The sequence below is a fragment of the Pleurodeles waltl genome, chromosome 12 (genome assembly GCF_031143425.1).
Source record: "Pleurodeles waltl isolate 20211129_DDA chromosome 12, aPleWal1.hap1.20221129, whole genome shotgun sequence".
NCBI classification, from domain to species: domain Eukaryota; kingdom Metazoa; phylum Chordata; class Amphibia; order Caudata; family Salamandridae; genus Pleurodeles; species Pleurodeles waltl.
This window is the reverse complement of record NC_090451.1, coordinates 714,663,486-714,678,309: the sequence shown is the minus strand read 5'-3', so window position 1 is coordinate 714,678,309 and position 14,824 is coordinate 714,663,486. Positions and strand designations below refer to the sequence as shown.

General features: G+C 51.8%; 1 protein-coding gene across 2 annotated transcripts in view; it reads left to right on the top strand.

Annotated features, from left to right (window-relative positions):
• The window catches only part of LOC138266958 (zinc finger protein 271-like), a 150,628-nt gene that overhangs the window by 84,032 nt on the left and 51,772 nt on the right, over nucleotides 1-14,824 (top strand). The window contains exon 2 of one of the 2 annotated variants that reach the window (XM_069215760.1): nucleotides 8,209-8,314. In XM_069215760.1, coding sequence (XP_069071861.1) covers nucleotides 8,248-8,314 — 67 coding nt within the window. In that variant the 5' untranslated portion in view covers nucleotides 8,209-8,247. The other variant, XM_069215761.1, reaches the window with a different exon arrangement.

The window sequence follows — 14,824 nt, the reverse complement described above, 5'->3', positions numbered from 1 at the left end:
AGAGTGATGTGCTCTGCACTGACACTGGTGGTAGTGAGAGGAGCTGAGAGTGATGTGCTCTGCAGTGACACTGGTGGTAGTGAGAGGAGCTGAGAGTGATGTGCTCTGCAGTGACACTGGTGGTAGTGAGAGGAGCTGAGTGTGATGTGCTCTGCAGTGACACTAGTGGTAGTGAGAGGACCTGAGAGTGATGTGCTCTGCAGTGACACTGGTGGTAGTGAGAGGAGCTGAGAGTGATGTGCTCTGGCTGCAGTGACACTGGTGGTAGTGAGAGGAGCTGAGAATGATGTGCTCTGCAGTGACACTGGTGGTAGTGAGAGGAGCTGAGAGTGATGTGCTCTGGCTGCAGTGACACTGGTGGTAGTGAGAGGAGCTGAGAATGATGTGCTCTGCAGTGACACTGGTGGTAGTGAGAGGAGCTGAGAGTGATGTGCTCTGCAGTGACACTGGTGGTAGTGAGAGGAGCTGAGAGTGATGTGCTCTGCAGTGACACTGGTGGTAGTGAGAGCAGCTGAGAGTGATGTGCTCTGCAGTGACACTGGTGGTAGTGAGAGGAGCTGAGAGTGGTGTGCTCTGCAGTGACACTGGTGGTAGTGAGAGGAGCTGAGAGTGATGTGTTCTGGCTGCAGTGACACTGGTGGTAGTGAGAGGAGCTGAGAGTGATGTGCTCTGCAGTGACACTGGTGGTAGTGAGAGGAGCTGAGAGTGATGTGCTCTGCAGTGACACTGGTGGTAGTGAGAGGAGCTGAGAGTGATGTGTTCTGGCTGCAGTGACACTGGTGGTAGTGAGAGTGATGTGCTCTGCAGTGACACTGGTGGTAGTGAGAGGAGCTGAGAGTGATGTGCTCTGCAGTGACACTGGTGGTAGTGAGAGGAGCTGAGAGTGATGTGCTCTGGCTGCAGTGACACTGGTGGTAGTGCGAGGAGCTGAGAGTGATGTGCTCTGCAGTGACACTGGTGGTAGTGAGAGCTGAGAGTGATGTGCTCTGCACTGACACTAGTGGTAGTGAGAGGAGCTGAGAGTGATGTGCTCTGCAGTGACACTGGTGGTAGTGAGAGGAGCTCAGAGTGATGTGCTCTACACTGACACTGGTGGTAGTGAGAGGAGCTGAGAGTGATGTGCTCTGCAGTGACACTAGTGGTAGTGAGAGGAGCTGAGAGTGATGTGCTCTGCAGTGACACTGGTGGTTGTGAGAGGAGCTGAGAGTGATGTGTTCTGGCTGCAGTGACACTGGTGGTAGTGAGAGGAGCTGAGAGTGATGTGCTCTGCAGTGACACTGGTGGTAGTGAGAGGAGCTGAGAGTGATGTGCTCTGGCTGCAGTGACACTAGTGGTAGTGAGAGGAGCTGAGAGTGATGTGTTCTGGCTGCAGTGACTCTAGTGGTAGTGAGAGGACCTGAGAGTGATGTGCTCTGGCTGCAGTGACACTGGTGGTAGTGAGAGGAGCTGAGAGTGATGTGCTCTGGCTGCAGTGACACTGGTGGTAGTGAGAGGAGCTGAGAGTGATGTGCTCTGCAGTGACACTGGTGGTAGTGAGAGGAGCTGAGAGTGATGTGCTCTGGCTGCAGTGACACTGGTGGTAGTGAGAGGAGCTGAGAGTGATGTGCTCTGCAGTGACACTGGTGGTAGTGAGAGGAGCTGAGAGTGATGTGCTCTGGCTGCAGTGACACTGGTGGTAGTGAGAGGAGCTGAGAGTGATGTGCTCTGCCTGCATTGACACTGGCGGTAGTGAGAGGAGCTGAGTGTGATGTGCTCTGGCTGCAGTGACACTGGTGGTAGTGAGAGGAGCTGAGAGTGATGTGCTCTGCAGTGACACTGGTGGTAGTGAGAGGAGCTGAGAGTGATGTGCTCTGGCTGCAGTGACACTGGTGGTAGTGCGAGGAGCTGAGAGTGATGTGCTCTGCAGTGACACTGGTGGTAGTGAGAGGAGCTGAGAGTGATGTGTTCTGGCTGCAGTGACACTGGTGGTAGTGAGAGGAGCTGAGAGTGATGTGCTCTGCAGTGACACTGGTGGTAGAGGAGCTGAGAGTGATGTGCTCTGCAGTGACACTGGTGGTAGTGAGAGGAGCTGAGAGTGATGTGCTCTGCACTGACACTGGTGGTAGTGAGAGGAGCTGAGAATGATGTGCTCTGCAGTGACACTGGTGGTAGTGAGAGGAGCTGAGAGTGATGTGCTCTGCAGTGACACTGGTGGTAGTGAGAGGAGCTGAGAGTGATGTGCTCTGCAGTGACACTGGTGGTAGTGAGAGGAGCTGAGAGTGATGTGCTCTGCAGTGACACTGGTGGTAGTGAGAGGAGCTGAGAGTGATGTGCTCTGCAGTGACACTAGTGGTAGTGAGAGCAGCTGAAAGTGATGTGGTCTGCAGTGACACTGGTGGTAGTGAGAGGAGCTGAGAATGATGTGCTCTGCAGTGACACTAGTAGTAGTGAGAGGACCTGAGAGTGATGTGCTCTGGCTGCAGTGACACTGGTGGTAGTGAGAGGACCTGAGAGTGATGTGCTCTGGCTGCAGTGACACTGGTGGTAGTGCGAGGAGCTGAGAGTGATGTGCTCTGCAGTGACACTGGTGGTAGTGAGAGGAGCTGAGAGTGATGTGTTCTGGCTGCAGTGACACTGGTGGTAGTGAGAGGAGCTGAGAGTGATGTGCTCTGCAGTGACACTGGTGGTAGAGGAGCTGAGATTGATGTGCTCTGCAGTGACACTGGTGGTAATGAGAGGAGCTGAGAGTGATGTGCTCTGCACTGACACTGGTGGCAGTGAGAGGAGCTGAGAGTGATGTGCTCTGCAGTGACACTGGTGGTAGTGAGAGGAGCTGAGAGTGATGTGCTCTGCAGTGACACTGGTGGTAGTGAGAGGAGCTGAGAGTGATGTGCTCTGGCTGCAGTGACACTGGTGGTAGTGAGAGGAGCTGAGAGTGATGTGCTCTGCACTGACACTGGTGGTAGTGAGAGGAGCTGAGAGTGATGTGCTCTGCAGTGACACTAGTGGTAGTGAGAGGAGCTGAGAGTGCTGTGCTCTGCAGTGACACTGGTGGTAGTGAGAGGAGCTGAGAGTGATGTGCTCTGGCTGCAGTGACACTGGTGGTAGTGAGAGGAGCTGAGAGTGATGTGCTCTGCAGTGACACTGGTGGTAGTGAGAGGAGCTGAGAGTGATGTGCTCTGCAGTGACACTGGTGGTAGTGAGAGGAGCTGAGAGTGATGTGCTCTGGCTGCAATGACACTGGTGGTAGTGAGAGGAGCTGAGAATGATGTGCTCTGCAGTGACACTGGTGGTAGTGAGAGGAGCTGAGAGTGATGTGCTCTGCACTGACACTAGTGGTAGTGAGAGGAGCTGAGAGTGATGTGCTCTGCAGTGACACTGGTGGTAGTGAGAGGAGCTGAGAGTGATGTGCTCTGCAGTGACACTGGTGGTAGTGAGAGGAGCTGAGAGTGATATGCTCTGCAGTGACACTGGTGGTAGTGAGAGGAGCTGAGAGTGATGTGCTCTGGCTGCAGTGACACTGGTGGTAGTGAGAGGAGCTGAGAGTGATGTGCTCTGCACTGACACTGGTGGTAGTGAGAGGAGCTGAGAGTGATGTGCTCTGCAGTGACACTGGTGGTAGTGAGAGGAGCTGAGAGTGACGTGCTCTGCAGTGACACTGGTGGTAGTGAGAGGAGCTGAGAGTGATGTGCTCTGCACTGACACTGGTGGTAGTGAGAGGAGCTGAGAGTGATGTGCTCTGCAGTGACACTAGTGGTAGTGAGAGGAGCTGAGAGTGATGTGCTCTGGCTGCAGTGACACTGGTGGTAGTGCGAGGAGCTGAGAGTGATGTGCTCTGCAGTGACACTGGTGGTAGTGAGAGGAGCTGAGAGTGATGTGTTCTGGCTGCAGTGACACTGGTTGCGAGAGGAGCTGAGAGTGATGTGCTCTGCAGTGACACTGGTGGTAGAGGAGCTGAGAGTGATGTGCTCTGCAGTGACACTGGTGGTAGGGAGAGGAGCTGAGAGTGATGTGCTCTGCACTGACACTGGTGGTAGTGAGAGGAGCTGAGAGTGATGTGCTCTGCAGTGACACTGGTGGTAGTGAGAGGAGCTGAGAGTGATGTGCTCTGCAGTGACACTGGTGGTAGTGAGAGGAGCTGAGAGTGATGTGCTCTGCAGTGACACTGGTGGTAGTGAGAGGAGCTGAGAGTGATGTGCTCTGCAGTGACACTGGTGGTAGTGAGAGGAGCTGAGAGTGATGTGCTCTGCAGTGACACTGGTGGTAGTGAGAGGAGCTGAGAATGATGTGCTCTGCAGTGACACTAGTGGTAGTGAGAGGACCTGAGAGTGATGTGCTCTGGCTGCAGTGACACTGGTGGTAGTGAGAGGACCTGAGAGTGATGTGCTCTGGCTGCAGTGACACTGGTGGTAGTGCGAGGAGCTGAGAGTGATGTGCTCTGCAGTGACACTGGTGGTAGTGAGAGGAGCTGAGAGTGATGTGTTCTGGCTGCAGTGACACAGGTGGTAGTGAGAGGAGCTGAGAGTGATGTGCTCTGCAGTGACACTGGTGGTAGAGGAGCTGAGAGTGATGTGCTCTGCAGTGACACTGGTGGTAGTGAGAGGAGCTGAGAGTGATGTGCTCTGCACTGACACTGGTGGTAGTGAGAGGAGCTGAGAGTGATGTGCTCTGCAGTGACACTGGTGGTAGTGAGAGGAGCTGAGAGTGATGTGCTCTGGCTGCAGTGACACTGGTGGTAGTGAGAGGAGCTGAGAGTGATGTGCTCTGCACTGACACTGGTGGTAGTGAGAGGAGCTGAGAGTGATGTGCTCTGCAGTGACACTGGTGGTAGTGAGAGGAGCTGAGAGTGATGTGCTCTGCAGTGACACTGGTGGTAGTGAGAGGAGCTGAGAGTGATGTGCTCTGCACTGACACTGGTGGTAGTGAGAGGAGCTGAGAGTGATGTGCTCTGCAGTGACACTAGTGGTAGTGAGAGGAGCTGAGAGTGATGTGCTCTGCAGTGACACTGGTGGTAGTGAGAGGAGCTGAGAGTGATGTGCTCTGGCTGCAGTGACACTGGTGGTAGTGAGAGGAGCTGAGAGTGATGTGCTCTGCAGTGACACTGGTGGTAGTGAGAGGAGCTGAGAGTGATGTGCTCTGCAGTGACACTGGTGGTAGTGAGAGGAGCTGAGAGTGATGTGCTCTGGCTGCAGTGACACTGGTGGTAGTGAGAGGAGCTGAGAATGATGTGCTCTGCAGTGACACTGGTGGTAGTGAGAGGAGCTGAGAGTGATGTGCTCTGCACTGACACTAGTGGTAGTGAGAGGAGCTGAGAGTGATGTGCTCTGCAGTGACACTGGTGGTAGTGAGAGGAGCTGAGAGTGATGTGCTCTGCAGTGACACTGGTGGTAGTGAGAGGAGCTGAGAGTGATGTGCTCTGCAGTGACACTGGTGGTAGTGAGAGGAGCTGAGAGTGATGTGCTCTGGCTGCAGTGACACTGGTGGTAGTGAGAGGAGCTGAGAGTGATGTGCTCTGCACTGACACTGGTGGTAGTGAGAGGAGCTGAGAGTGATGTGCTCTGCAGTGAGACTGGTGGTAGTGAGAGGAGCTGAGAGTGATGTGCTCTGCAGTGACACTGGTGGTAGTGAGAGGAGCTGAGAGTGATGTGCTCTGCACTGACACTGGTGGTAGTGAGAGGAGCTGAGAGTGATGTGCTCTGCAGTGACACTAGTGGTAGTGAGAGGAGCTGAGAGTGATGTGCTCTGGCTGCAGTGACACTGGTGGTAGTGAGAGGAGCTGAGAATGATGTGCTCTGCAGTGACACTGGTGGCAGTGAGAGGAGCTGAGAGTGATGTGCTCTGCACTGACACTAGTGGTAGTGAGAGGAGCTGAGAGTGATGTGCTCTGCAGTGACACTGGTGGTAGTGAGAGGAGCTGAGTGTGATGTGCTCTGCAGTGACACTGGTGGTAGTGAGAGGAGCTGAGAGTGATGTGCTCTGCAGTGACACTGGTGGTAGTGAGAGGAGCTGAGAGTGATGTGCTCTGCAGTGACACTGGTGGTAGTGAGAGGAGCTGAGAGTGATGTGCTCTGCAGTGACACTAGTGGTAGTGAGAGGAGCTGAGAGTGATGTGCTCTGCAGTGACACTGGTGGTAGTGAGAGGAGCTGAGAGTGATGTGCTCTGCAGTGACACTAGTGGTAGTGAGAGGAGCTGAGAGTGATGTGCTCTGGCTGCAGTGACACTGGTGGTAGTGAGAGGAGCTGAGAGTGATGTGCTCTGGCTGCAGTGACACTAGTGGTAGTGAGAGGACCTGAGAGTGATGTGCTCTGGCTGCAGTGACACTGGTGGTAGTGAGAGGAGCTGAGAGTGATGTGCTCTGCAGTGACACTAGTGGTAGTGAGAGGAGCTGAGAGTGATGTGCTCTGCAGTGACACTGGTGGTAGTGAGAGGAGCTGAGAGTGATGTGCTCTGCAGTGACACTGATGGTAGTGAGAGGAGCTGAGAGTGATGTGCTCTGCAGTGACACTGGTGGTAGTGAGAGGAGCTGAGAGTGATGTGCTCTGCAGTGACACTGGTGGTAGTGAGAGGAGCTGAGAGTGATGTGCTCTGGCTGCAGTGACACTGGTGGTAGTGAGAGGAGCTGAGAGTGATGTGCTCTGGCTGCAGTGACACTGGTGGTAGTGAGAGGAGCTGAGAGTGATGTGCTCTGCAGTGACACTGGTGGTAGTGAGAGGAGCTGAGAGTGATGTGCTCTGGCTGCAGTGACACTGGTGGTAGTGAGAGGAGCTGAGAGTGATGTGCTCTGCAGTGACACTGGTGGTAGTGAGAGGAGCTGAGAGTGATGTGCTCTGGCTGCAGTGACACTGGTGGTAGTGAGAGGAGGTGAGAGTGATGTGCTCTGCAGTGACACTGGTGGTAGTGAGAGGAGCTGAGAGTGATGTGCTCTGCAGTGACACTGGTGGTAGTGAGAGGAGCTGAGAGTGATGTGCTCTGCAGTGACACTGGTGGTAGTGAGAGGAGCTGAGAGTGATGTGTTCTGGCTGCAGTGACACTAGTGGTAGTGAGAGGAGCTGAGAGTGATGTGCTCTGGCTGCAGTGACACTGGTGGTAGTGCGAGGAGCTGAGAGTGATGTGCTCTGCAGTGACACTGGTGGTAGTGAGAGGAGCTGAGAGTGATGTGCTCTGCACTGACACTAGTGGTAGTGAGAGGAGCTGAGAGTGATGTGCTCTGCAGTGACACTAGTGGTAGTGAGAGGAGCTGAGAGTGATGTGCACCGGCTGCGGTGACACTTGTGGTAGTGAGAGAAGGTGAGAGTGATGTGGTCTGCCTGCATTGACACTGGCGGTAGTGAGAGGAGCTGAGAATGATGTGCTCTGGCTGCAGTGACACTGGTGGTAGTGAGAGAAGGTGAGTGTGATGTGGTCTGCCTGCAGTGACACTAGTGGTAGTGAGAGGAGCTGAGTGTGTTCTGCCTGCATTGACACTGGCGGTAGTGAGAGGAGCTGAGAATGATGTGCTCTGGCTGCAGTGACACTGGTGGTAGTGAGAGAAGGTGAGTGTGATGTGGTCTAGCTGGAGTGACACTTGTGGTAGTGAGAGAAGGTGAGAGTGATGTGGTCTGCCTGCATTGACACTGGCAGTAGTTCGAGGAGCTGAGAATGATGTGCTCTGGCTGCAGTGACACTGGTGGTAGTGAGAGAAGGTGAGTGTGATGTGGTCTGCCTGCAGTGACACTAGTGGTAGTGAGAGGAGCTGAGTGTGTTCTGCCTGCATTGACACTGGCGGTAGTGAGAGGAGCTGAGAATGATGTGCTCTGGCTGCAGTGACACTGGTGGTAGTGAGAGAAGGTGAGTGTGATGTGGTCTGTCTGGAGTGACACTGGTGGAAGTGAGAGGAGCTGAGTGTGTTCTGCCTGCATTGACACTGGCGGTAGTGAGAGGAGCTGAGAATGATGTGCTCTGGCTGCAGTGACACTGGTGGTAGTGAGAGAAGGTGAGTGTGATGTGTTCTGGCTGGAGTGACACTGGTGGTAGTGAGAGAAGATGAGTGTGATGTGGTCTGGCTGGAGTGATACTGGTGGTGGTCAGAGGAGCCAAGTGTTTTCTGCCTGCAGTGACACAGATGGAGTTGTGAAGGGTCCGAGTGTGATGTGGGCTGGGTCAGGTTGCAGTGACTCCTGATGGGCTTCCATTGGAGGTGCTGGAACTTCAGAAAGCTGATAGATCTGGGTATTTCATCTGTGTTTCAGCCATGTTTTGCAGTGAAGACAGCTGAGGAGCATCAGGAAATGACAGCGAACAAACAGCAGAACTCTTGCAACCAAGAAAAGGACAGTGAATTGCTGTGCTCCTCGGGTAACAGATTATCAATGTTTTCTGGGTAATCTTGTGCTCGCATTGTGTTGGCCCTCTCTGTTGACTTGGGCGTCCTGTGGAATTAAACATATCTCTGGGTTCAGCAGTCATCAGGGGCTCATGCCCCCAACCAAGCCTCCCCGGGGTGGTCCTTCGTGCCAGGTACTAGCTGGGATTGCAAGGTAATGTCATGAAGAGGTTCTAGTTTTATCACCTTCAGTTGCATCGCTCCACAGTAACAGGTTCAGTTGAAGTATTTAGAAGGAGCAATCACAGAGAGTCATAGATGTACAGAATATAGGTCCTCATTATGACAATGGTGGGCAAAACCGCCTAACCCCGCGGCGACGGCCGCCAAAGACCGTCGCTGTGGCTACCAACTGTCCGCCGTATTATGACCACACCTGGATTTCCGCCACAAGAAGGGCAGAAATCCAGCTGTGGCCATCCCAGTGGATGGCGGTAAGGTAGCGCTGTTACCACCAGCACCGCCACGCCAGTACACCCCCGCCAGTCGTATTATGACAAATAATACGGCCTTGCGGTGTTCTGCTGGCGGGCGCTGCTGGTGGTAGCATCGCCCCGTCTCCTGCCGGTAGACCCCCTGGATCCAGGTAAGTCGGGTCTCTGACAGAGGAGGGGGTGTTGTGTGCAGAGGGTGTGAATGTTTGTGTGTGCGTGAATGCGGGTGTGTGTTTCGTGTTGAAAGCATGTGTGCATGTATGGACGTGTGAGTGCGTGCATGTTGTGTCATGTAAATGCGTGTCTGCATGTATGTTTGGAAGTGTGTGCGGATGTATGCATGCATGTATGTATGTGTGAATGGGTCTGTGTGTGTGTGTGAAGGGAGGCATGAAAGTAGGGGGGGTGGGGAGGGGGCTTTGGAGAGGTAGGGAGGGGGGGTCAACTGAAGAGGGAGGGGGAGAGGAGATCCCTATCCATGGCAGGGAAGGAATTCCCTGTCACTGATAGTGCCTACCGCCATGGTTTTCGTGGCTTTACGAACGCCACTGAAACCATGGTAGTAGGTAGGGTCAAAATCCCGTGGAAGGAACAATGATGGCTGCCGGGCTGGAGATGGATTTCTCCAACCCTGCGGCTGTTACCTCCGTGGCGGTTGGAGTGGTACACTGGCGGTCATGATATGGCGGTACGTACCGCCAGCCTGTTGGCAGTACTTACCGCCATATTAACGCCGACCGCCGGAGTTGTAATGACCCCCATAGTGTTTATCTGCTTTAAGCACATGTGGTTGTGTGGTAAAAGTGTACTCATGCTGGTCGATGAGTTTGTGAAAGTTTTATCAATCCTGGGAGTAGTAATGTTCAGTTCTTTAAGAATCAGATTTCAGTTTCACCATCTAAGAGCTCCTCAGCCAGTCTCCCGCCAAATTAGATTTTGGCTCTTGTTTGGAAGCATCAAGTGAGATGCTGACCTATTTAATTCTTTCTCTTCAACTTAATCACTAAACTGTCAATTTCATTTGATGCCGGAAACCAAGTCCTGTAAAGTTTACTAATCCTAGATCTGATATGTCGTAAATCGCAGTTTATGCCTCCCCAAGATGTTTAATATTAAATGTATTCTGCAAATGTGAATAGTTATGTTTCACCCCCTTTTCCAACCGAAATTGACTGTTCTTCAGAAAGTTGCCTCAGCATCCTCAGATTGTGAAATGGATGGAGTCTGCGCCGGTTACTCTCTCCCTTTGTACACCCAGGAGGAATTCAATGGCTTTAATATTTTCCCAGTTCATACCAGTAAAGAGTTTGAAATGTATTGTCATCTAGTTATATCATCCGCGTTTAGGACACCATAAGTGCTGTCAGTAACAAGTGGACAATACGTTTGCAGGACAGATACCTGCCCACTTCGCTCCGTGGTGTGATCCACTCCTTCCCCAGATGACCTGTCACAGTTTAAACCCAGTGCCCCCCACCTCAGTGCCTTGAGACCCCCACGGATGAGTAGTGCGCTTTACAAATACTCTGATTGATTGAAACATTACCTTCCTATTTCTGAAATGTTTATTCTGTGCATTTTTTAAAGTTCTCAAATTATCAGTGTCTGTATTTGACCCAACATCTTGCCCATCCCTTGTGGATTTCTTTCATTCGTAGTCAAGAGTGGCTTGGTAACTGTAGTCTTTTTAATAGCTGCAGTTTTATTTTAATCTAACAAACACAGCCCCAGGTGATCCCTTACAGCTCGAGGACACCTTATCGGTACCAGTGGGCTCTGTAAATCCTTTTGATAATTCCTCACAATGAAAGCCACCATGGGTGACTGGACACCACTTCACTCCTCCACTGTGCAGCACACAGAAACTTAGGACTGGTTTCAGGTTGAGAGGGTGTCCGGTGAGTGGGCGGAGGCCGCTCGAAAGTCCCAGTTGGAGGCTTCTTGCCCATTGCAGAGGTCCCAGCTACGTTGATGGGGATTTTTGCCAAAAGTACTGACACCAGTGCAGCAGCCAAACTGAATGCTGACTCGTCGACCAGTCATTCGTTTTATGGTTGCACCTTCTCAGCACTGTTTTTTATTTTTCAGAAACAAACTCTCAAAGGGGTAGGGAGCTTCCTTCCTGCACTTGGGTTCAGTCGCGGATTGCCCATGCAATGGCCTGCTGTATCTCCCATGGTGGTCAAGACCAGGGAAAATTTGCTGTGGGAAGTGACCCTAAAAGAGGGAGTGGGGTAGGATTTTAGTTTAGGGCGGGTAGCAGCCCTGTGGTAGATGGACTGTTGCCAGTAACTGCCTGCGGGGGAGTGGGGGAGTTTCCACCAGTGACCGGTCAGCATTTGCCCCACTGCTAAATAAGGTGGGAGCACTACATGTGTGGATGAAGGGGATCCTTCACCAGTTTAAAGTGCAGCCCCTCCAAACACTAAATTACCCCCTTACGATTGACTTCATCATAACAAACAAGCATTTGAAATACCATTCAGCCTTGCTTACCTTTACATACAACCGAGTCCAGTTGGCATTGCCATTGCTTGTTTATAGTAGTCTGTCAAGATTGATGTTGCATCTTTAACATTCTTGCAGTAGCTTTTGTCGTGACCGCCTGGTAGTACTGAAAGACAGCTACTGATATTGTTTAAACGTGGCTCTGGGTGCAGTACTGAAGTACGAGCAGAAAAAATGACAAATCTACTAGGTGAGAAACTAAAAACCTCCCATTAATGGATCCAGAACAGAAATTGAATAAAGCAATGTAGGAGGCTGGCCTGGCTTGTAGTGGGTACCAAGGAGTACTTAAACTCTGTGCCAGGTCCAGGTATCCCTTATTAGTGTAGAAGAGGTGTTTCTAGCAGCTTAGGCTGATAGAAGGTAGCTATGGCAAAGCAGCTTAGGCTGAACTAGGAGACATGTAAAGCTCCTACTATACCACTGGTGTCGTACGCACAATATCATAAGAAAACACAATACACAGATATACTAAAAATAAAGGTACTTTATTTTTATGACAATATGCCAAAAGTATCTCAGTGAGTACCCTCAGTATGAGGATGCCAAATATACACAAGATATATGTACACAATACCAAAATTATGCAGTAATAGCAAAAGGAAGTAATGCAAGCAGTGTAAAGTTACAATAGATTGCAATAGGAGCACGTAGGTATAGAGGCAACACAAACCATATACTCCAAAAGTGGAATGCGAACCACAAATGGACCCCAAACCTATGTGAGCTTGTAGAGGGTCGCTGGGACTGTAAGAAAACAGTGAGGGTTAGAAAAATAGCCCACCCCAAGACCCTGTAAGGTAGGTGTAAAGTGCACCTACAACCCCCAGAGAGCACAGAAGTCGTGATAGGGGGATTCTGCAAGGAAAACCAACACCAGCAAAGCAAAAACAGAGGATTTCGGGACCTGAGTACCTGTGAAACAAGGGGACCAAGTCCAAGAGTCGCGACAGTGTCGAGAGTGGGCAGGAGCCCAGGAAATGCCAGCTGAGGGTGCAAGGAAGCTGCCACCGGATGGAAGAAGCTTGGTGTTTAGCAAGAACGAAGAGGACTAGGAACTTCCCCTTTGGAGGAAGGATGTCCCACGTCGTGAAGAAGCTTGCATAGGTGTTCCCATGCAGAAAGACCACAAACAAGCCTTGCTAGCTGCAAGGGTCGCGGTTAGGGTTTTTGGATGCTGCAGTGGCCCAGGAGGGACCAGGATGTCGCCACTTGGATGAGGAGACAGAGAGGGCGCCCAGCAAGTCAGGGAGCCCTCACAGAAGCAGGCAGCACCCGCAGAAGTACCGGAACAGGCACTTAGAAGAGGAGTGAACCGGAGTCCACTCGAAGTCAGAAAAGGGAGTCCCACGACTCCGGAGGACAACTCAGAAGGTTGTGCACTGCAGGTTAGAGTGTCGAGGACCCAGGCTTGGCTGTGCACGAAGGAAATCCTGGAAGAGTGCACAGGAGCCGGAGCAGCTTCAAATCACGCGGTACCCAGCAATGCAGTCTAGCGTGGGGAGGCAAGGACTTACCTCCACCAAACTTGGACTGAAGAGTCACTTGACTGTGGGAGTCATTTGGACAGAGTTGCTGAGTTCCAGGGACCACGCTCGTCGTGCTGAGAGGGGACCCAGAGGACCGGTAATGCAGTCTTTTGTTGCCTGCGGTTGCAGGGGGAAGATTCCGTCGACCCACGGGAGATTTTTTCAGAGCTCCTGGTGCAAGAAGGAGGCAGGCTACCCCCAGAGCATGCACCACCAGGAAACAGGCGAGAAAGCCAGCAGGATGAAGCGATACAAGGTTGCAGTAGTCGTCTTTGCTACTTTGTTGCGGTTTTGCAGGCGTCCTGAGCAGTCAGCGGTTGATCCTTTGGCAGAAGGTGAAGAGGGAAATGCAGAGGAACTCTGGTGAGCTCTTGCATTCGGTATCTGAAGAATTCCCCAAAGCAGAGACCCTAAATAAAAAAGGAGGTTTGGCTACCTAGTAAGGAGGATTGGCTACTAAGAGAGGTAAGAGCCTATCAGAAGGAGTCTCTGACGTCACCTGCTGGCACTGGCCACTCAGAGTAGTCCAGTGTGCCAGCAACACCTCTGTTTCCAAGATGGCAGAAGTCTGGGGCACACTGGAGGAGCTCTGGGCACCTCCCCTGGGAGGTGCAGGTCAGGGGAGTGGTCACTCCCCTTTCCTTTGTCCAGTTTCGCACCAGAGCAGGGCTGGGGGATCCCTAAACCGGTGTAGACTGGCTTATGCAGAGATGGGCACCATCTGTGCCCATCAAAGCATTTCCAGAGGCTGGAGGAGGCTACTCCTCCCCAGCCTTCACACATATTTCCAAAGGGAGAGGGTGTCACCCCCTCTCTCTGAGGAAATCCTTTGTTCTGCCTTCCTGGGCCAGGGCTGCCTGGATTCCAGGGGGGCAGAAACCTGTCTGAGGGGTTGGCAGCAGCTGCAGTGCAAACTCTGAAAAGGCAGTTTGGCAGTACCCCGGTTCTGTGCTAGAGACCCAGGGGATCATGGAATTGTCCCCCCAATGCCATGATCTTAGACATGTTACACAGCCATGTTCGGAGTTACCATTGTGACGCTATACATAGGTAGTGACCTATGTATAGTGCACGCGTGTAATGGTGTCCCCGCACTCAGAAAGTCCGGGGAATTTGCCCTGAACGATGTGGGGGCACCTTGGCTAGTGCCAGGGTGCCCACACACTAAGTAACTTTGCACCTAACCTTCACCAGGTGAAGGTTAGACATATAGGTGACTTATAAGTTACTTAAGTCCAGTGGTAAATGGCTGTGAAATAACGTGGACGTTATTTCACTGAGGCTGCACTGGCAGGCCTGTGTAAGAATTGTCAGATCTCCCTATGGGTGGCAAAAGAAATGCTGCAGCCCATAGGGATCTCCTGGAACCCCATTACCCTGGGTACCTTAGTATCATATACTAGGGAATTATATGGGTGTACCAGTATGCCAATGTGAATTGGTAAAATTGGTCACTAGCCTGTTAGTGACAATTTGTAAAGCAGAGACAGCATAACCACTGAGGTTCTGGTTAGCAGAGCCTCAGTGAGACAGTTAGGCATCACACAGGGAACACATACATATAGGCCACAAACTTATGAGCACTGGGGTCCTGGTTAGCAGGGTCCCAGTGACACATAACAAACATACTGACAACATAGGGTTTTCACTATGAGCACTGGGCCCTGGCTAGCAGGATCCCAGTGAGACAGTGAAAACACCCTTACATATACTCACAAACAGGCCAAAAGTGGGGGTAACAAGGGTAGAAAGAGGCTACTTTCTCACAAGTAACATATAGGAACACGGCAGCTGAAATTGACTTGAACACTATCCAATGTTGATCAATTTGGCTCTGTGAAGTATTGTATATAATGTTGTCTCCCGAATGACAGCTGAAGCTGTCTGTAGCAAGACAGGGAAAAAAGGATTAATGCCTACTAACAACTAAGATCCACATTTTGGCCAGCCTCAAAATAATAAGAAACAGAGCCTTGTGGTGTGAAACAAAAAATCATTCTATTAGCGATGC